We start from the raw sequence: 21,471 nt of genomic DNA, 5'->3' as shown, positions 1-21,471 counted from the left end.
AGGTCTTAGCCTTAATAGTTGTGGGAGTAGTATTCAGTTAATACAACAGGTGGCAGCACTCTGTGATGTCATTAACCAGTTAGATATATGGAATGGCTCTATAGAACCAGCGTAGATGAATATGGCTCTAAGGATTTAAACAATTTAAACAGAGAAGGTACTGTTTTATTATGGTAAATTATGTTTTTATGATGCCACATTGTGCTATAATTACGCATTTGTAAACAGTGCCCATCCAGGCAATTCACGAGCTAGCCTCCAATCAGGAGCAGGCAAGCACTATGAGAATCAGACGTCAGACGTCAGGAGGCGGAGCCCCTGATGAGTCTGGCAGTGAGGACGAAACGCGCGTAGGGCGGAGTTGTGCGTCTGACGTCGCACGGAAGCAAGCGCACGGACCGGCCGGTCAACATAGGAGCGCATCGATCTACACCCTGCGACCGAGGAAGGAGGCGAAACGGGAGAGCGTGCATCGAGGCGCACCCGGGCACCAGTCGGAATTGATACGGATGGGTACTGGCAGAGACCTACTGTATGATACGCGCAGAAAGCACCTGGAGGCGTAAGTGACACTGAGTCTATGCGCATAGGAGCAATTTTAAACTGTATTACGCTATGTCAGTTTCTTTTATGTTTTACCGAGTGAATTTTAAAAATTGGAATAAACAACAAGACCTTGAGAAGGCCGTTCTTGAGGGATCCAAAGTGTGAATCTGTTTGCCCACAACATACAGCGCAACCTCCACCCGGATATAGAGGTGGTCTGCATCTGGTGAGCAGTGTGGTGTGGAGCACGGCGGATTGGCACCAGCACAGGGTGATTTGCAGGACACGGGTGTTGTGCAGGACACGTGGTGGCATTTATGGTTGAATTGTATTGAGCTACTGGAACTGTATTACCCTATGTGGAGATTCTCTCCTCTCTGCAGATTCGAAGGGAAGTGATCTATAATCATACTGCTTATGATCCACCTGAAAGCTGGGGTGGCTAGAATCTGGTGAGCATTTAGCGAGAGGGGACAAGGGACACGGAGTTGATTGATATTTGGGAGAGCACTTCACAAGTGTCACGTGGAATAAATGGAGGAATGATCTTTTCAGACTGAACGATATTGCCCTATGTGGAGATTTCTCTCTCTTACAGATCTGGAGAGCGCAGCAGCATCTTTGAAATTAATATCCAGTGTGTGGACCATCTGCAGCGATCCCGGTGTCTGTGACTTTGTGATTTAACTCTAGCGAACTGTGGCGCAGTGTGTTGACAATTGAGCTATTCTGGATTAAATCACGGAGGATCATTCCGATCCTCATTGACTTTCACTGGTTTTGCCACGATCATGTAAACAATTGTTTACAAGATAGTTTGTTTGCAACGGGGCCAACAACGCTTGCAGATTCAGACAATGGAACAGGGAATTGTCTTTGTCGACAAAGATCCCCGATCCATCTGGCCATAAGTACTTAGCTTAAAGGGAACCTGGTCTGAAAATAAAAAGTCAAAATAACCATACACAGGTCATACTTTCGTCCTGTGTAGTCTACTCATCAATCTCTTTCTCCCCTCCCGCCTCCTGTTTGTCCACTGTGATCAATGGAATTCTCCGTCCTCAATTTTAAAAATGGCCATTACCCCCTAACAGCTTCCTGGTCAGCACACTATTTAACTGTAATATCACCCACTTGAGCCATAGGAAAAGATGGAATTGCCTTGCACATTCAGTTGTAACTGACAGCTGCTGATATATAACTGACAGCAATTTGTATATTTCAGTTGGAAGGGATCACTGTAATAAGAAAATGGTGAGCTTCTGAGAGGAACTGATGGGGATGTTAGTATATAATAATCATTTGCAGCTACAACGTGTTTATTTTAAATAGTTTTCCTCCCTTCAGGTTCCCTTTAAGTAATATTTTGACTAAAATAATTAAAGTTTTCAATTTCTGATGGATGTTAACCATCTGGATGAAAAATTCAGATTATAAGAAAGTATTTTGGTGAACGCAAAATGAAAGCTTCACATGCTATAGAATATATTTAGCGGTCTGCCTTTTAGTAGGGATATCCTACTACACTTATTTCTGTGCTGTAATGTAACGCATGTTGGTAACAGCAGTACATTGACCTGAGTGAGAGGGGAGCCTTTCGGATTTCTATTACAAAGAACCATACAAGGAAAGGATTAAAGATGTATAATGTGTAGCTGGAATGCTGCTTTCCTTGAAGCAAATCCTAAAAAGTCAGTCTGTTTTACTTTAAAGACAGCTGCTCAAGAAAAACTAAGTGCTAGCATTTTGCAAGATAGTACTGTAGTGTTAAGTCAGTGGCTTGCTTAAATTGCACACATATGCCTATGGAACTTGCCTGCGTACATAATAAACACTGCATTCAATTTCATAGAAATGAAAACATATAAACACATAAGGAGAAGTTGGGAGACTTAGGGCCATATCCTATTCAAGGTGATAAGTAGCTTGCAGATGCGAGCTACTTATCACCTTGCCATCGCGCGAGGATTACCGGCAAATCCTATTGCCCATATACTTTGCGCGATGGCCGATCGTTAGGGAGCATTACTCAGGCGAAAGCCTGAGCGATGCTCCCTTTTACCTAGCGATGGGGAGTGAGGTTTACGCTGTGGTGCTGTCCATCAGCACCACGGCCTCACTCCCCACACATGCGCACTCGCCCGCCTAACATCCGCCGCCATCTTCCACCGCAGCATCTGGGGGTCTCCTTTAATAAGGACACCCCCAGAGCAGAGCTGGGACAAGGTCCTCCAGCACCCAAGGCTGAGACACCAAAGTGCGCCCCTCCATCCCTCCCACCTCAGCTGTCACACACTGATTGCTATTAGACTAAGAGGGCCACAGGGCCCACAACCTCCCCAACACCTTAATATCTAGTTATCTGGCTTGCAGTCACTGTTATGTATCCCCTTTTCTTATTTCTTTCTGCTTCAAACACAATTAGGAATGACAGCTAAATGAATTGTGCGCCCCCTCCTACACTGCGCCCTGAGGCTGGAGCCTCTCCAGCCTATGCCTCGGCCCGGCCCTGCCCCAGAGCTCCCCGTCGGGTCGCCGCACAGTTTAGAAGCCCCCGCGCAGCTCTGCACCGGCACCCCTGTTGGCATACATACCGCCGCAGATCACCCGCCGCCTCTCGCCGCAAAATCCGTCGCGTAATTACAGTGTATCTAACACTGTAATTACTGTCCGCATAGAAGGAGCCCGAGCAAAGCATCTTTGAATCTGCAGCCTGGGCTCCCCATTGTTCCGCTGTCTGAGCCATTTTATTGGTTCAGACAGCAGACCAATGGGGAGCCCGGCTGCAGATTCAAAGATGCTTTGCCCGGGCTCCTTCTATGCGGACAGTAATTACAGTGTTAGATACACTGTAATTACGCGACGGATTTTGCGGCGAGAGGCGGCGGGTGATCTGCGGCGGTATGTATGCCAACAGGGGTGCCGGTGCAGAGCTGCGCGGGGGCTTCGCAACTGTGCGGCGACCCGACGGGGAGCTCTGGGGGTCTCCTTATTAAAGGAGACCCCCAGATGCTGCGGCGGCGACGTGTGTTAGCTAGTTTAGACCTGCTTTTTGCAGGTCTAAGCTAACGCTCATGTCCCGGAGACATGATAAGGGTAATTGGATTTGGTGTTAAGAACTCGCTGGGCGATTATATCACCCAAGCAAGTTCTTTTCCGCCTGGGGGGGTCTAAAGTTTAATTAGATTAGGCGATGCCCCCATCGCCTAAGTTAAGAACTCGCCAGTGCTTAGCGCTGGCGAGTTCAGCAATAGAATATGGCCCCTATGGTGAAATCTTGGAGACTCCTTTAACCTCCCTGGCATTATGATTATTTCCAGATTATTTCTAAAAGTGGTGCAATTTTTTAGCACGCTTTCAGACTCTAATGGCCCGTTCTCACTTGAGCAGGAATCACGCGATTCCCGCTCAAGGCAAACCCCGCTAGCGGTTTTGTAAAAAACGCTACAGCATGTAACACATGGCAGTGTTCTCACTGCCGCGTTTGCAGTTAGCGTTGACTGCAAACGTGTTACATGCAGCGGTTTGCTGGCGATTCGCGATTGGCATTTAGCTAATCACGTGCTATGCATGCTATGCAAGTGTCATCAGGTATGCAAGTGACAGTTTCCATCTGGGTCGAGACCGGGTCCGAGTGGGTCAGACTACAGCATAATCCTCACTGATAAGTAATTACAGCCATGAAACACTTTTCTGTCAGTAAGTGGCTTTTGAGAGCAGAAAAGAGATAAAAAGGGTCAATAATTCCTAGATTTGAGCTCTGGCATACTTCAATGAAGGTGTCATTGAGTAGAGATAATGAAACAGTATAGATTTAAATATAAATAAAAACTGTGGGATATCCAAAAAAAGTTAATTTTAGAAGGAGGATAGATACAATTGTTTTTCTCATCAGTTTACTTTCACCTCGGATGTCCTTTAAGAACTTAAACATTTTAAATCTTTGTGCTTCGTATAGGGACACCACCGTGCTGCTATTGAAGAGTGTTACTGAAAACATACCTGGGTATGGAATATGGAACCAAGGAGAACTGGTTATTGCATCGGTATTAAGATCAGTGCGGGCGGCATATCCGTAACTTGCTGAGTCTCTTGGGAAAACGTTGCAGCTTGTTAAAATGTAACAAACCATCCACGATAAGCACATTCCCAATAGAACCTTAAAAGAGTTCAGAAGTTTGGATTACTTTGATGTTTTTTAAGATCAAAATTTACATTTTCACCTAACACAAAATGTTCATGACATTGTTATAGAGTTCTGCAAGAGGTCAAAGGAAACTACCAAGACGTTTGCCTATTGATGTCAGTGGTGTTTAGATTTGGGGCTTACTGAATCCACAATTAAATTAAGTCTAACAACTCGATCCAAGCACAGGCATATTAAAGCCACACTGGTAATGTGCTTTAATTTTTCAGTGTTAGACATTGCCCAGTTTCCAGCCTAATGCTAGAATTCCCTTGGTCTCTTTTGTAGATTATAGGGATGAGTTGATAATATATACTAGTCAATTTTGCATGGGAATTAGCTTTTCATATTAAGCACACCTGAAATGAAACTTGGCAGTTTTGGTTAACAAAACAATGAACTGCTACATTAGTGATTTACATTTATAATTTAAAACAACCTACAAATTCCAAGTATTAATATCAGTGTAAGGCTAAGGCCACACTATTTCCAGCCAGAGCGGACAGTGCAAGATCCGCCCTGGTGATCAATTGGGGAATGATTAGGGTCTGGAGCTGATATGTTTCCACCATAGACCTTCTACATGCAATGCACCCACTTATCCAGGAAAATCCTGTAGGTCAGGACTTTGCGTTGTGCTAAGCATAGTGGAACGGCGGGTCCATTAAAGCTTACAAATGAAAACAGTTCATGTACTTAACACAGGGTCAATTTGAGTGTCCATTCCTCCGCTGATCTCTGATCTGTTTTTGCCTTAAAGAGAAACTTCAGCCTAAACAAACATACTGTCATTAAGTTATATTAGTTATGTTATTTAAAATAGATAGGTAATTTAATCTCTTACCCACCCTGTTTTAAAAGAACAGGCAATTTTGGGGATCTCATGAGGGCAGCCATCTTTTTGGTTGAAAGGAGGTGACAGGGAGCATGAGACAACTGTCCTGTGTCCTGATCACCACTCCGAGTTGCTAGGCAACAAGAACAACAAGATCAGAAATCCCATCATGCTTTGCACAGCATTAGGGGAAAAATGCCCGGGCAGTTTTCTTTGATGGGGCGGAGCTTAGCTAAAAATTCAGCTAAAATGAGGCTTTGGTAAGAAAATCAAAGTTCTGATGCTGTGAAACTGTTAACCACTTGAGGACCGTGGGCTTTACCCCCCTTAAGGACCAGAGCCTTTTTCTCCATTCAGACCACTGCAGCTTTCATGGTTTATTGCTTGCTCATACAACCTACCACCTAAATGAATTTTGGCCCCTTTTTATTGTCACTAATAAAGCTTTCTTTTGGTGCTATTTGATTGCTGCTGCGATGTTTACTTTTTATTAAATTCATCAAAAAAAGACATGAATTTTGTCAAAAAAATGATTTTTTTAACTTTCTGTGCTGACATTTTTCAAATAAAGTAAAATTTCTGTATACATGCAGCACGAAAAATGTGGACAAACATGTTTTTGATTTAAAAAAAAAACCATTCAGCCTATATTTATTGGTTTGGGTAAAAGTTATAGCGTTTACAAACTATGGTGCAAAAAGTGAATTTTCCCATTTTCAAGCATCTCTGACTATTCTGACCACCTCTCATGTTTCATAAGGGGCTAAAATTCCAGGATAGTATAAATACCCCCCAAATGACCCCATTTTGGAAAGAAGACATCCCAAAGTATTCACTGAGAGGCATAGTGAGTTCATAGAAGATATTATTTTTTTGTCACAAGTTAGCGGAAAATGACACTTTGTGACAAAAAAAAAAAAGTTTCCATTTCTTCTAACTTGCGACAAAAAAAAAATGAAATCTGCAACGGACTCACCATGCCCCTCTCTGAATACCTTGAAGTGTCTACTTTCCAAAATGGGGTCATTTGTGGGGTGTGTTTACTGTCCTGACATTTTGGGGGGTGCTAAATTGTAAGCACCCCTGTAAAGCCTAAAGGTGCTCAATGGACTTTGGACCCCTTAGCGTAGTTAGGCTGAAAAAAAGTGCCACACATGTGGTATTGCCGTACTCAGGAGAAGTAGTATAATGTGTTTCGGGGTGTATTTTTACACATACCCATGCTGGGTGGGAGAAATATCTCTGTAAATGACAATTGTTTGATTTTTTTTTACACACAATTGTCCATTTACAGAGAGATTTCTCCCACTCAGCATGGGTATGTGTAAAAATACACCCCAAAACACATTATACTACTTCTCCTGAGTACGGCGATACCACATGTATGGCACTTTTTTGCACCCTAACTGCGCTAAGGGGCCCAAAGTCCAATGAGTACCTTTAGGATTTCACAGGTCATTTTTGTTTCAAGACTACTCCTCACGGTTTAGGGCCCCTAAAATGCCAGGGCAGTATAGGAACCCCACTAATGACCCCATTTTAGAAATAAGACACCCCAAGGTATTCCGTTAGGAGTATGGTGAGTTCATAGAAGATTTCATTTTTTTGTCACAAGTTAGCGGAAATTGATTTTTATTGTTTTTTTTTCACAAAGTGTCATTTTCCGCTAACTTGTGACAAAAAATAAAATCTTCTATGAACTCACCATACTCCTAACGGAATACCTTTGGGTGTCTTCTTTCTAGAATGGGGTCATTTGTGGGGTTCCTATACTGCCCTGGCATTTTAGGGGCCCTAAACCGTGAGGAGTAGTCTTGAAACCAAATGTCGCAAAATGACCTGTGAAATCCTAAAGGTACTCATTGGACTTTGGGCCCCTTAGCGTACTTAGGGTGTAAAAAAGTGCCACACATGTGATACCGCCGTACTCAGGAGAAGTAGTATAATGTGTTTTGGGGTGTATTTTTACACATACCCATGCTGGGTGGGAGAAATATCTCTGTAAATGACAATTGTTTGATTTTTTTTTACACACAATTGTCCATTTACAGAGAGATTTCTCCCACTCAGCATGGGTATGTGTAAAAATACACCCCAAAACACATTATACTACTTCTCCTGAGTACGGCGATACCACATGTGTGGCACTTTTTTGCACCCTAACTGCGCTAAGGGGCCCAAAGTCCAATGAGTACCTTTAGGATTTCACAGGTCATTTTGCGACATTTGGTTTCAAGACTACTCCTCACGGTTTAGGGCCCCTAAAATGCCAGGGCAGTATAGGAACCCCACAAATGACCCCATTTTAGAAAGAAGACACCCCAAGGTATTCCGTTAGGAGTATGGTGAGTTCATAGAAAATTTTATTTTTTGTCACAAGTTAGCGGAAATTGATTTTTATTGTTTTTTTTTTTCACAAAGTGTCACTTTCCGCTAACTTGTGACAAAAAATAAAATCTTCTATGAACTCACCATACTCCTAACGGAATACCTTTGGGTGTCTTCCTTCTGGAATGGGGTAATTTGTGGGGTTCCTATACTGCCCTGGCATTTTAGGGGCCCTAAACTGTGAGGAGTAGTCTTGAAACCAAATGTCGCAAAATGACCTGTGAAATCCTAAAGGTACTCATTGGACTTTGGGCCCCTTAGTGCACTTAGGGTGTAAAAAAGTGCCACACATGTGGTACCGCTGTAGTCAAGAGAAGTAGTATAATGTGTTTTGGGGTGTATTTTTACACATACCGATGCTGGGTGGGAGAAATATCTCTGTAAATGACAATTGTTTGATTTTTTTTACACACAATTGTCCATTTACAGAGAGATTTCTCCCACTCAGCATGGGTATGTGTACAAATACACCCCAAAAGACATTATACTACTTCTCCTGAGTACAGAGATACCACATGTGTGGCACTTTTTTGCACCCTAACTGCGCTAAGGGGCCCAAAGTCCAATGAGTACCTTTAGGATTTCACAGGTCATTTTTGTTTCAACAATACTCCTCACGGTTTAGGGCCCCTAAAATGCCAGGGCAGTAAAGGAACCCCACTAATGACCCCATTATAGAAATAAGACACCCCAAGGTATTCCGTTAGGAGTATGGTGAGTTCATAGAAGATTTTATTTTTTTGTCACAAGTTAGCGGAAATTGATTTTTATTGTTTTTTTCCACAAAGTGTCATTTTCCGCTAACTTGTGACAAAAAATAAAATCTTCTATGAACTCACCATACTCCTAACGGAATACCTTTGGGTGTCTTCTTTCTAGAATGGGGTCATTTGTGGGGTTCCTATACTGCCCTGGCATTTTAGGGGCCCTAAACCGTGAGGAGTAGTCTTGAAACCAAATGTCGCAAAATGACCTGTGAAATCCTAAAGGTACTCATTGGACTTTGGGCCCCTTAGTGTACTTAGGGTGTAAAAAAGTGCCACACGTGATACCGCCGTACTCAGGAGAAGTAGTATAATGTGTTTTGGGGTGTATTTTTACACATACCCATGTTGGGTGGGAGAAATATCTCTGTAAATGACAATTGTTTGATTTTTTTTTTTACACACAATTGTCCATTTACAGAGAGATTTCTCCCACCAGCATGGGTATGTGTAAAAATACACCCCAAAACACATTATACTACTTTTCCTGAGTACGGCGGTACCACATGTGTGACACTTTTTTGCAGCCTAGGTGCGCTAAGGGGCCCAATGTCCTATTCACAGGTCATTTTGAGGCATTTGTTTTCTAGACTACTCCTCACGGTTTAGGGCCCCTAAAATGCCAGGGCAGTATAGGAACCCCACAAGTGGCCCCATTTTAGAAAGAAGACACCACAAGGTATTCCGTTAGGTGTATGGCGATTTTCATAGAAGATTTTATTTTTTGTCACAAGTTAGTGAAAAATGACACTTGTGAAAAAAAAACAATAAAAATCAATTTCCGCTAACTTTTGACAAAAAATAAATTCTTCTATGAACTCGTCATACACCTAACAGAATACCTTGGGGTGTCTTTTTTCTAAAATGGGGTCACTTGTGGGGTTCCTATACCGCCCTGGCATTTTACGGGCCAAAAACCGTGAGTAGTCTGGAAACCAAATGTCTCAAAATGACTGTTCAGGTGTATAAGCATCTGCAAATTTTGATGACAGGTGGTCTATGAGGGGGTGAATTTTGTGGAACCGGTCATAAGCAGGGTGGCCTCTTAGATGACAGGTTGTATTGGGCCTGATCTGATGGATAGGAGTGCTAGGGGGGGTGACAGTAGGTGATTGATGGGTGTCTCAGGGGGTGGTTAGAGGGGAAAATAGATGCAATCAATGCACTGGGGAGGTGATCGGAAGGGGGTCTGAGGGGGATCTGAGGGTTTGGCTGAGTGATCAGGAGCCCACACGGGACAAATTAGGGCCTGATTTGATGGGTAGGTGTGCTAGGGGGTGACAGGAGGTGATTGATGGGTGTCTCAAGGTGTGATTAGAGGGGGGAATAGATGCAAGCAATGCACTGGCGAGGAGATCAGGGCTGGGGTCTGAGGGCGTTCTGATGGTGTGGGCGGGTGATTGAGTGCCCTAGGGGCAGATAGGGGTCTAATCTGATGGGTAGCAGTGACAGGGGGTGATTGATGGGTAATTAGTGGGTGTTTAGGGTAGAGAACAGATGTAAACAATGCACTTGGGAGGTGATCTGACGTCGGATCTACAGGCGATCTATTGGTGTGGGTGGGTGATCAGATTGCCCACAAGGGGCAGGTTAGGGGCTGATTGATGGGTGGCAGTGACAGGGGTTGATTGATGGGTGGCAGTGACAGGGGGTGATTGATGGGTGATTGACAGGTGATTGACAGGTGATCAGTGGGTTATTACAGGGAAGAACAGATGTAAATATTGCACTGGTGAATTGATAAGGGGGGTCTGAGGGCAATCTGAGCGTGTAGGCGGGTGATTGGGTGCCCGCAAGGGGCAGATTAGGGTCTGATCTGATGGGTAACAGTGACAGGTGGTGATAGGGGGTGATTGATGGGTAATTAGTGGGTGTTTAGGGTAGAGAACAAATGTAAACACTGCACTTGGGAGGTGATCTGACGTCGGACCTGCGGGCAATCTATTGGTGTGGGTGGGTGATCAGATTGCCCGCAAGGGGCAGGTTAGGGGCTGATTGATGGGTGGCAGTGACAGGGGGTGATTGATGGGTGGCAGTGACAAGGTGTGATTGATGGGTGATTGACAGGTGATCAGTGGGTTATTACAGGGAAGCACAGATGTAAATATTGCACTGGCGAATTGATAAGGGGGGGGGTCTGAGGGCAATCTGAACGTGTAGGCGGGTGATTGGGTGCCCGCAAGGGGCAGATTAGGGTCTGATCTGATGGGTAACAGTAACAGGTGGTGATAGGGGGTGATGATGGGTGATTGATGGGTAATTAGTGGGTGTTTAGGGTAGAGAACAGATGTAAACACTGCACTTGGGAGGTGATCTGACGTCGGATCTGCGGGCGATCTATTGGTGTGGGTGGGTGATCAGATTGGCCGCAAGGGGCAGGTTAGCGGCTGATTGATGGGTGGCAGTGACAGGGGGTGATTGATGGGTGGCAGTGACAGGGGGTGATTGATGGGTGATTGATAGGTGATTGACAGGTGATCAGTTAGTTATTACAGGGAAGCACAGATGTAAATATTGCACTGGCGAATTGATAAGGGGGGGTCTGAGGGCAATCTGAGCGTGTAGGCGGGTGATTGGGTGCCCGCAAGGGGCAGATTAGGGTCTGATCTGATGGGTAACAGTGACAGGTGGTGATAGGGGGTGATTGATGGGTGATTGATGGGTAATTAGTGGGTGTTTAGGGTAGAGAACAGATGTAAACACTGCACTTGGGAGGTGATCTGACATCGGATCTGCAGGCAATCTATTAGTGTGGGTGGGTGATCAGATTGCCCGCAAGGGGCAGGTTAGGGGCTGATTGATGGGTGGCAGTGACAGGAGGTGATTGATGGGTGATTGACAGGTGATTGACAGGTGATCAGTGGGTTATTACAGGGAAGCACAGATGTAAATATTGCACTGGCGAATTGATAAGGGGGGGTCTGAGGGCAGTCTGAGCATGTAGGGGGGTGATTGGGTGCCCGCAAGGGGCAGATTAGGGTCTGATCTGATGGGTAACAGTGACAGGTGGTGATAGGGGGTGATTGATGGGTAATTAGTGGGTGTTTAGGGTAGAGAACAGATGTAAACACTGCACTTGGGAGGTGATCTGACGTCGGATCTGCGGGCGATCTATTGGTGTGGGTGGGTGATCAGATTGGCCGCAAGGGGCAGGTTAGGGGCTGATTGATGGGGGGCAGTGACAGGGGGTGATTGATGGGTGGCAGTGACAAGGGGTGATTGATGGGTGATTGACAGGTGATCAGTGGGTTATTACAGGGAAGCACAGATGTAAATATTGCACTGGCGAATTGATAAGGGGGGGGGTCTGGGGGCAATCTGAACGTGTAGGCGGGTGATTGGGTGCCTGCAAGGGGCAGATTAGGGTCTGATCTGATGGGTAACAGTAACAGGTGGTGATAGGGGGTGATGATGGGTGATTGATGGGTAATTAGTGGGTGTTTAGGGTAGAGAACAGATGTAAACACTGCACTTGGGAGGTGATCTGACGTCGGATCTGCGGGCGATCTATTGGTGTGGGTGGGTGATCAGATTGGCCGCAAGGGGCAGGTTAGGGGCTGATTGATGGGTGGCAGTGACAGGGGGTGATTGATGGGTGATTGACAGGTGATTGACAGGTGATCAGTGGGTTATTACAGGGAAGCACAGATGTAAATATTGCACTGGTGAATTGATAAGGGGGGGTCTGAGTGCAATCTGAGCGTGTAGGCGGGTGATTGGGTGCCCGCAAGGGGCAGATTAGGGTTTGATCTGATGGGTAACAGTGACAGGTGGTGATAGGGGGTGATTGATGGGTAATTAGTGGGTGTTTAGGGTAGAGAACAGATGTAAACACACTGCACTTGGGAGGTGATCTGACGTCGGATCTGCGGGCGATCTATTGGTGTGGGTGGGTGATCAGATTGGCCGCAAGGGGCAGGTTAGGGGCTGATTGATGGGTGGCAGTGACAGGGGGTGATTGATGGGTGGCAGTGACAGGGGGTGATTGATGGGTGATTGACAGGTGATTGACAGGTGATCAGTGGGTTATTAGAGGGAAGCACAGATGTAAATATTGCACTGGCGAATTGATAAGGGGGGGGGTCTGAGGGCAATCTGAGCGTGTAGGCGGGTGATTGGGTGCCCGCAAGGGGCAGATTAGGGTCTGATCTGATGGGTAACAGTGACAGGTGGTGATAGGGGGTGATTGATGGGTAATTAGTGGGTGTTTAGGGTAGAGAACAGATGTAAACACTGCACTTGGGAGGTGATCTGACGTCGGATCTGCGGGCGATCTATTGGTGTGGGTGGGTGATCAGATTGGCCGCAAGGGGCAGGTTAGGGGCTGATTGATGGGGGGCAGTGACAGGGGGTGATTGATGGGTGGCAGTGACAAGGGGTGATTGATGGGTGATTGACAGGTGATCAGTGGGTTATTACAGGGAAGCACAGATGTAAATATTGCACTGGCGAATTGATAAGGGGGGGGGGTCTGGGGGCAATCTGAACGTGTAGGCGGGTGATTGGGTGCCTGCAAGGGGCAGATTAGGGTCTGATCTGATGGGTAACAGTAACAGGTGGTGATAGGGGGTGATGATGGGTGATTGATGGGTAATTAGTGGGTGTTTAGGGTAGAGAACAGATGTAAACACTGCACTTGGGAGGTGATCTGACGTCGGATCTGCGGGCGATCTATTGGTGTGGGTGGGTGATCAGATTGGCCGCAAGGGGCAGGTTAGGGGCTGATTGATGGGTGGCAGTGACAGGGGGTGATTGATGGGTGATTGACAGGTGATTGACAGGTGATCAGTGGGTTATTACAGGGAAGCACAGATGTAAATATTGCACTGGTGAATTGATAAGGGGGGGTCTGAGTGCAATCTGAGCGTGTAGGCGGGTGATTGGGTGCCCGCAAGGGGCAGATTAGGGTTTGATCTGATGGGTAACAGTGACAGGTGGTGATAGGGGGTGATTGATGGGTAATTAGTGGGTGTTTAGGGTAGAGAACAGATGTAAACACACTGCACTTGGGAGGTGATCTGACGTCGGATCTGCGGGCGATCTATTGGTGTGGGTGGGTGATCAGATTGGCCGCAAGGGGCAGGTTAGGGGCTGATTGATGGGTGGCAGTGACAGGGGGTGATTGATGGGTGGCAGTGACAGGGGGTGATTGATGGGTGATTGACAGGTGATTGACAGGTGATCAGTGGGTTATTAGAGGGAAGCACAGATGTAAATATTGCACTGGCGAATTGATAAGGGGGGGGTCTGAGGGCAATCTGAGCGTGTAGGCGGGTGATTGGGTGCCCGCAAGGGGCAGATTAGGGTCTGATCTGATGGGTAACAGTGACAGGTGGTGATAGGGGGTGATTGATGGGTAATTAGTGGGTGTTTAGGGTAGAGAACAGATGTAAACACTGCACTTGGGAGGTAATCTGACGTCGGATCTGCGGGCGATCTATTGGTGTGGGTGGGTGATCAGATTGCCCGCAAGGGGGAGGTTAGGGGCTGATTGATGGGTGGCAGTGACAGGGGGTGATTGATGGGTGATTGATGGGTGATTGACAGGTGATTGACAGGTGATTGACAGGTGATCAGGGGGGATAGATGCATACAGTACACGGGGGGGGGGGGGGTCTGGGGAGAATCTGAGTGGTGGGGGGGTGATCAGGAGTCCCCAGGGTGCAGTTAGGGACCTAATAAAAAAATAGCATTGAAAGATAGTGACAGGGAGTGATTGATGGGTGATTAGGGGGGTGATTGGGTGCAAACAGGGGTCTGGGGGATGGGCGGGGGGGTCTGAGGGGTGCTGTGGGCGATCAGGGGGCAGGAGGGGGAATCAGTGTGCTTGGGTGCAGACTAGGGTGGCTGCAGCCTGCCCTGGTGGTCCCTCGGACACTGGGACCACCAGGGCAGGAGGCAGCCTGTATAATACACTTTGTAAACATTACAAAGTGTATTATACACTTTGTATGCGGCGATCCGGGTGCTAGTAACCCGCCGGCTCTTCCGAACGGTCGGCGGGTTACAGCGCTAGGGGGCGCGGAGCCAGTCCCCGGCGGAGGATCGCGTCACGAATGACGCGATCGCTCCGACCTATGCCCGTACAAGGACCGCCACCTTTCATCTATACGGCGGTCCTTGTGGGGTCCACTTTCCGGGCGCTCATGTGCAGTGGGCGGTCATTACGTGGTTAAAGAAACACCAAGCCTTTTCAGTGCTGCTGGGTAGATTTTTAGTCTGGAAGTTCACTTTAAGTTTGGACCAAGCCTAAAGAGTCTTAAGGTGCCCATACATGGTACAATTTTTCATATTTTTTTTTTATTAGATAATTTAGCTGTATTATTCCGTTAGATCAAATATAAAGATTTTTCCAGCATGTCCGATCAGATTTTTCTTGAAAAAAACGGGAAAATCGTTCTAATTTCTTGATCGAAAAAAAAATATTTTCAACTTTCATTCGATTCGATCATTTAGATAGAATACATGGGAATGGGCACCATTAGACTCTATACATTTATTATTTGTGTGCTGCTAATAAGGGGTTGCAGGCATGTAGTCATTAAGGGTGACCTATTTCCTTCCAGAATAACTATTAATGACTTTGCTTCCTGCCATTGCATCATGTACTGATATACTGGTTACACAGTCAAGATTTTTTTAACATTGATCGTCCTGATCTATAAGTTATTACAAAATGCTAGAAATGTGAAATATTTAAACATAGGTATAAAAAATACTTCAAAACATTGTACAGGGTGGGCCATTTATATGGATACACCTTAATAAAATGGGAATGGTTGGTGATATTAACTTCCTGTTTGTGGCACATTATTATATGTGAGGAGGGAAACTTTTAAAGATGGGTGGTGACCATAGAGACCATTTTGAAGTCAGCCATTTTGAATCCAACTTTTGTTTTTTCAATAGGAAGAGGGTCATGTGACACATGCCCCTCTTCCTATTGAAATGTCTACCAATCTGACCCCCTTAGACTTTTATCTTTGGGGTCATCTGAAGGCAATTCTCTATGCTGTAAAGATACGAGATGTGCAGCACCTGAAACTACAGATATTGGAAGCCTGTGCTAGCATTTCTCCTGCGGTGTTGCTATCAGTGTGTGAAGAGCGGGAATAGAGGGTTGCATTGACAATCCAACACAATGGGCAGCACATTGAACACATTTTACAAGTAGTTAGAAACTTGTAAATAACTCATGAAAGAATAAAGTTACATTAAAACCAAGCACACCATTGTTTTTCTTGTGAAATTCCCAATAAGTTTGATGTCTCACATGACCCTCTTCCTATTGAAAAAACAAAATGGCTGACTTCAAAATGGCTACCATGGTCACCACCCATCTTAAATAGTTTCCCCCCTCACATATACTAATGTACCACAAACAGGAAGTTAATATCACCAACTATTCCCATTTTATGAAGGTGTATCCATATAATTGGCCCACCCTGTACAATGAGATGTAGACATCATAACGATTTTATAGTTGCAGCACAAAGATGTGTAAAATAATGGTCAACAATAGTTAGTAAACCATAACTAAATGCCTTCATGGGAGGTACACCCTTGTGTACATTGCTGAAGTACCATACCTAAACTGTTTGCAGTTATAAGGTTAACACGCCAACACCAAAATGACACTTATGACAGTAATAATTCATTTTGTAATATGTCCAACAATCATTTTTGGAAACCAGAACAATAAACACTGTAATTGGGCCAAGTTTTCGCATCCAGTAGTACTAGCTCTGAGGCCTGGATATGGTTCCCATAAAGTAATGAATCCAGTCTCATAAAATCTCTCTGCTGCCTCTGTTCATTGACCCATTAAGGCACCAAGCAACATGCAAGATACAAAATAGTCAGGGGTCACCAAAAATTCACAGCTTTGTGACCACCAATGCCACGAGTGCAAATCTCCATAGGGATCTGCTTCAGAGACCAATGAGTGAAATCAAATTAGCTATTGAATTCCCATTATGAATAAGGTACAGACATTTCATTTTTATCATAGAATCCTGGGCTAACATGCATAGCATATGTAAACAGTGTTTCCATCATGGAATTTTTTACTCTGAAATAAATATGTTTGCAGACATTTAAAGTGTTCAGTAATATTCACTTCAGAGTTTCCCAGCACTGTGTCATTCGGGTGCCACATGCCCAAGCAAAGCAATACTATATTTGGCCACAGTCTCCATGTTAATACGTATGGACATTTCAGAGGTTAGCAAGATCAGGGGAGATCAGGGTTAGAGGAATCTATGTATCATGATCTCTTATAAATTTATATGAGGGTTTTTAGGGGGGAGTTAGAATAAAGTATTGAACAGGATAAAAATAATAGGAGTTCGGAGGTAAGGGACACATTTAAAGTTAGGCATCTGGTAAGCAAGGTGTTAGTGTTAATATAACGTTGGGGGGGAGTTAAGGCCCATACCCACTATGCAATTTTTTTGACCATTTTTTCAACGACCAGTGATTTTTTTTTAGCAACGAGCAATCGTTTTTGCGATCTCACAACGTAAGTATAGGCACTTGATTACCCAAACGACGTGTGTCGTTGCGTGATATCGTGTACATCAGCCGCCAGGTAGATGGATCGGGGAATGCTCGTCGTCATGGGACGTCACTGGTGAGTATTCAGCTTTAGTTTGGCACATAAGGTATTTTAGATAAAGCAGAGTAGAGAGTTAGGGCAAGTCCGAAATGTGTTGGAGGTCTTGGAGGACTCTGTATCCCATGTATAAATAGAAATGTCCATTCCTAAAACAGGATGCCTAATACTAGGTTTTCAAATGATACACATCAGTCGCTCTATTCTCCGATAGACATACAATAGAAATTACTAAAGGTAGAATCATAATGTGCAGTACTGTGTTTTCCAGGCCCCTTTACATCTTGATCCATCTCCAGTGTTTTCTGTATCTGTTGCTTTAAGGTAGAGAATGCTTTTCACATAGAATCGCAACAGAAGCATGTGAAATATAGTAAAGACCTTACTATCATACCAGAACACTACTAGGAACTTGTGTTTGCACTTCTGAGATGTGTTCACTTTCTCCACCCAGTTTACTTCCCCTTTATAGATTGCACCACCTTATATGACCATGCAGACAGATTGGGATATTATCTAGGAAGTATACCAGTAGTCAGTGCTTCTCCCTATCTTGGGACAGAAGGGAAAGCTGGGCTTTGTCTGAGACTTCAGCAAGCTGCAGGTATATAAAAATAAATCTAGACCAATGTTAAGACCTAGATGGCATAACATTTTTAATGTACCCCATAAGTCATTTGAGATTAATATCATTACTGGGCATAATCAGAAATCAGTTACGTTTGTCTGTGTACAGCCTGTGCTAAATCACTCATCCATGTTGGGCATAATGGCTGTAGGAAGAATGCTTGAGCCATCAATGCTCTAATAACAAGCTGCCACCCATGCAGCACAGGCAGTGCAGAGAGCAGAGCTATGGTTGGCTCAGTTCCAGTGAGGTCTGTGACTTGTCCAAAATTCCAGATCTATACTTTAATATCATATACACTAATCAGCCTCAACATTAAAATCACACTGGCAGCACTACTACTGATTGACCTCCATCTCCTACCCAAACTCATACAACCGCAAATAGCCCATGTTTTACTATCAGCTATATCCCTAATAGTGACAAATTGGAAATCAGCAAACCAAATCAACATAACCCAAGTGTTATCTGTGGTTAATAGAATCATCTCGATGGAATACAAAATAAGAAGCAGGACATTAGGAGATCACAATAATTTTGTTCTTCCAAAAAACTGGCTGAGTTACGCTAGCCAATTACCACTTTAACTTGGTGAACTGATACCCCTATACTTTTAGCCTTGTCGGTACCTTTTTTCCTCTCTTCTTTCTGTTTTTCTAATCAAATCCTACTTCTTGCTCTTCTCTCTACTAATGCTCTTCATTCCTCCTAGTAGCTATTACCTCAGTTATATGTAGATGAATAGTCACCCTTATAGAATTGTTGCTATCACTCTAACAACAGTACTAATAAGTGTTGTAAGCCTGATGGGCTACCTGCCTCGACTCTTATTTTCGATCCCAAAGTTGGTTGTTACCTGTCACAGGTTTAACTAAAACAACTAATCCGGGTTCTTAGGTTTTGGAGTGATTTAAATATTATTCTCATTATTCTTTATCGTTCCTAATGTTTACTGTAATACATTTGTTATCTTACATATATTGTAGTCATATATAAGATTCATAGCTTTTCAACTGCAAGTTTATTTGAATTTTTGTAAATAACATCTGCTCAATAAAATCTTTTATGATGAAAAAAAAATCACACTAACAGGTGAAGTGATTAAAGTGGTTTAAAACCCTGACATAATATTCAATAAAAACATGTTCTCCTTCTTTTTATATGCTAAGTATTATTATTCATTTAGAAATTATAAGTTCCCAAAAGTACAGTTTTTTGCTTTGTGAGCAGACTTTGCATTTTATTAATAGCTGGTTTTATTCATTATGTATTGAATTCAGAAATGCTTTAAGTCTCTGTCTGTGTCCAGCAGCTTCTCCACAGTCAGAGAATGTGTCACATTCCTCACTTGATACATTTAAGTAAACACAAGATAACATTATCTACAACTTCAGATGCATCCACATTTCACTGCAATGAACTTTAAAGCTGTGTCTGTAACCCTTTGAATGCTGTTTTAGTAAAAAAAAAAAAAAAAAAAAAAGGCTGGTTGTATACAATATGCTTTAAATAATTTTCAGAGCAAAGAAGAAATGCTGGGTTAGATTCCATTTTAACACCAATGATCCCATTACAATGGTGCCTGGCAATAGAGTGGGACATATTCCACCACAAGCGAACAGTCAGTGCTTGATGTTGATGTGCAGGAGGCATGTAAAATGGCCAAGTGTAGAGATCTAACTAACTTTGACAATGGCCAAAGAATGATGGCTAGATGACTGGGTCAGAGCAGCATCTCATAAAATACATATTTGTGTGTCATTATGCAGTAGTTCGTAATAGTATCTATAAAAAGCGGCTTTATGAGGGACATATGGTGGACCACAGGATCATGAAGGCTCACTGCAAGGTTTGGGGTCCAATCCCACAGAAAACTTACTCTACCAAAAACTGCTAAAAATTAAATGCAACTATACACAGCTTGTGCCATATCAGCAAATTAGTTAAAGTGGCAATGCTAACCCATCTACCACTGAGAGCTCTCACAATGAACACAAGACCTACACCATTCAAAAATGTAAAAACTTGGCTTGTAGGGATAAGCAAGCAAACTTTGCAAGCTGAATTTCACAGCAAATCTGCCCTAATTTTACAAACATTTACAAACATTTCCAGCCAAGTTTGCCATGTGGCCATGTAAGCAGAGAACAGAGATTTACAAGGTTTTTCCACATAAATGATTTTAAATTATACCTTATTGGCATTAGCATGATCTTTTGTGCTAACGCCTTAACCTCTTGCCGCCCGCGTCACGCCGATGGGCGTGGCCACGGCGGCAGCCCCAGGACTGCCTAACGCCGATTGGCGTAAAGCCTTGGGGCAGCAGTTTGAAGAGCTCCGCCTTCAGTCTCCGAGCGGCGATCGCCGCTCGGAAGACTGTTACACGGCGAAACCGCCGTGTGTTTACTTGTACAGCGCTGCGATCAGCAGCAGCGCTTTACTGGGGACAGCCGTGTGACACAGCTGTCCTCCTGGGGGACAAAAGAGCGATCGGCTCTCATAGGCAGAAGCCTATGACAGCCGATCGCCGTGATTGGTCGGCTGGGGGGAGGGAGGGGATTTGGGGGGAAAAAAATAGCAAGAAATATTAGAAAAAAAAGCTAATAAATATTTATTTAAAAAAACATAAACACATGGGGGTGCGATCAGACCCCACCAACAGAGTACTCTGTTGGTGGGGAGAAAAGGGGGGGGGAATCACTTGTGTGCAGAGTTGTACGGCCCTGCAGCTTGGCCTTAAAGCTGCAGTGGCCAATTAAGCAGGATTTTGCCTGGTCACTAGGGGGGTTTAACACCATGGTCTTCAAGAGGTTAATATCAATCATAAGATGTATTTATTGATCATTTCAGTTTGATTTTTGTTTAAATCTTTTTATTGTGGCACATATACAACATATCAGTCATATACATTAAGACCAATAGATTACTGGCCACATTTTAACAACTAAAAGAAAATAAACAAAGTACATGTCATATAAACAGATGATATATGGTGTTATCAGCAGATTTTACCAGTCTGTGACAATGTCAAACATATTTATGTATCTCAATATACAGTATAAGTGTATAGTGCTACAGGAAATATAACATATCTAAACTTAATTTTTGATAGTTACGCACCAATTTAAAATTGTTTTGTCTAACAGATGGTGCCAGTTTTGCAAGACTAATTGGCAAGATTCTCATGGACCAAAAGAAAACATCTTGGGAACTTGTCTGAGACAATTTCGCTGTTGGACAATTTTGTTGGATTGTTCTGGTGAATATTTATTTCTTTTACATCATGTCTACTCATTACCACTAATGTTGGCCTTTTCTTTCAAAGTGTAGGTGGGATTTTCTCATACCCAGTTATTTGTCAGATACAGAAGCGGAGCTAGGGGGGGGTCGGGGTAGGACAGGTGCCCCCGGGTGCTAGGTCCCCGAGGACGCCCAGCTGAGCTGCAGGGTTTTGTTTTTTTTGGGAGGGGAGCAGCGCAGAGAAGAGGGAGAGCTCTGAGCAGCGGTGGA

General features: G+C 44.1%; 1 protein-coding gene across 1 annotated transcript in view; it reads right to left on the bottom strand.

Annotated features, from left to right (window-relative positions):
* The window catches only part of LOC137561478 (solute carrier family 23 member 2-like), a 238,790-nt gene that overhangs the window by 169,915 nt on the left and 47,404 nt on the right, over positions 1–21,471 (bottom strand). The window contains exon 6 of the mRNA XM_068272779.1: positions 4,549–4,705. Coding sequence (XP_068128880.1) covers positions 4,549–4,705 — 157 coding nt within the window. The remainder of the gene's footprint in view (positions 1–4,548; positions 4,706–21,471) is intronic.

The sequence above is a fragment of the Hyperolius riggenbachi genome, chromosome 3, assembly GCF_040937935.1.
Source record: "Hyperolius riggenbachi isolate aHypRig1 chromosome 3, aHypRig1.pri, whole genome shotgun sequence".
Classification (NCBI taxonomy): Eukaryota; Metazoa; Chordata; class Amphibia; order Anura; family Hyperoliidae; genus Hyperolius; species Hyperolius riggenbachi.
The sequence above is the reverse complement of the archived record's forward strand: the minus strand, read 5'-3'. Positions and strand labels throughout refer to the sequence as shown.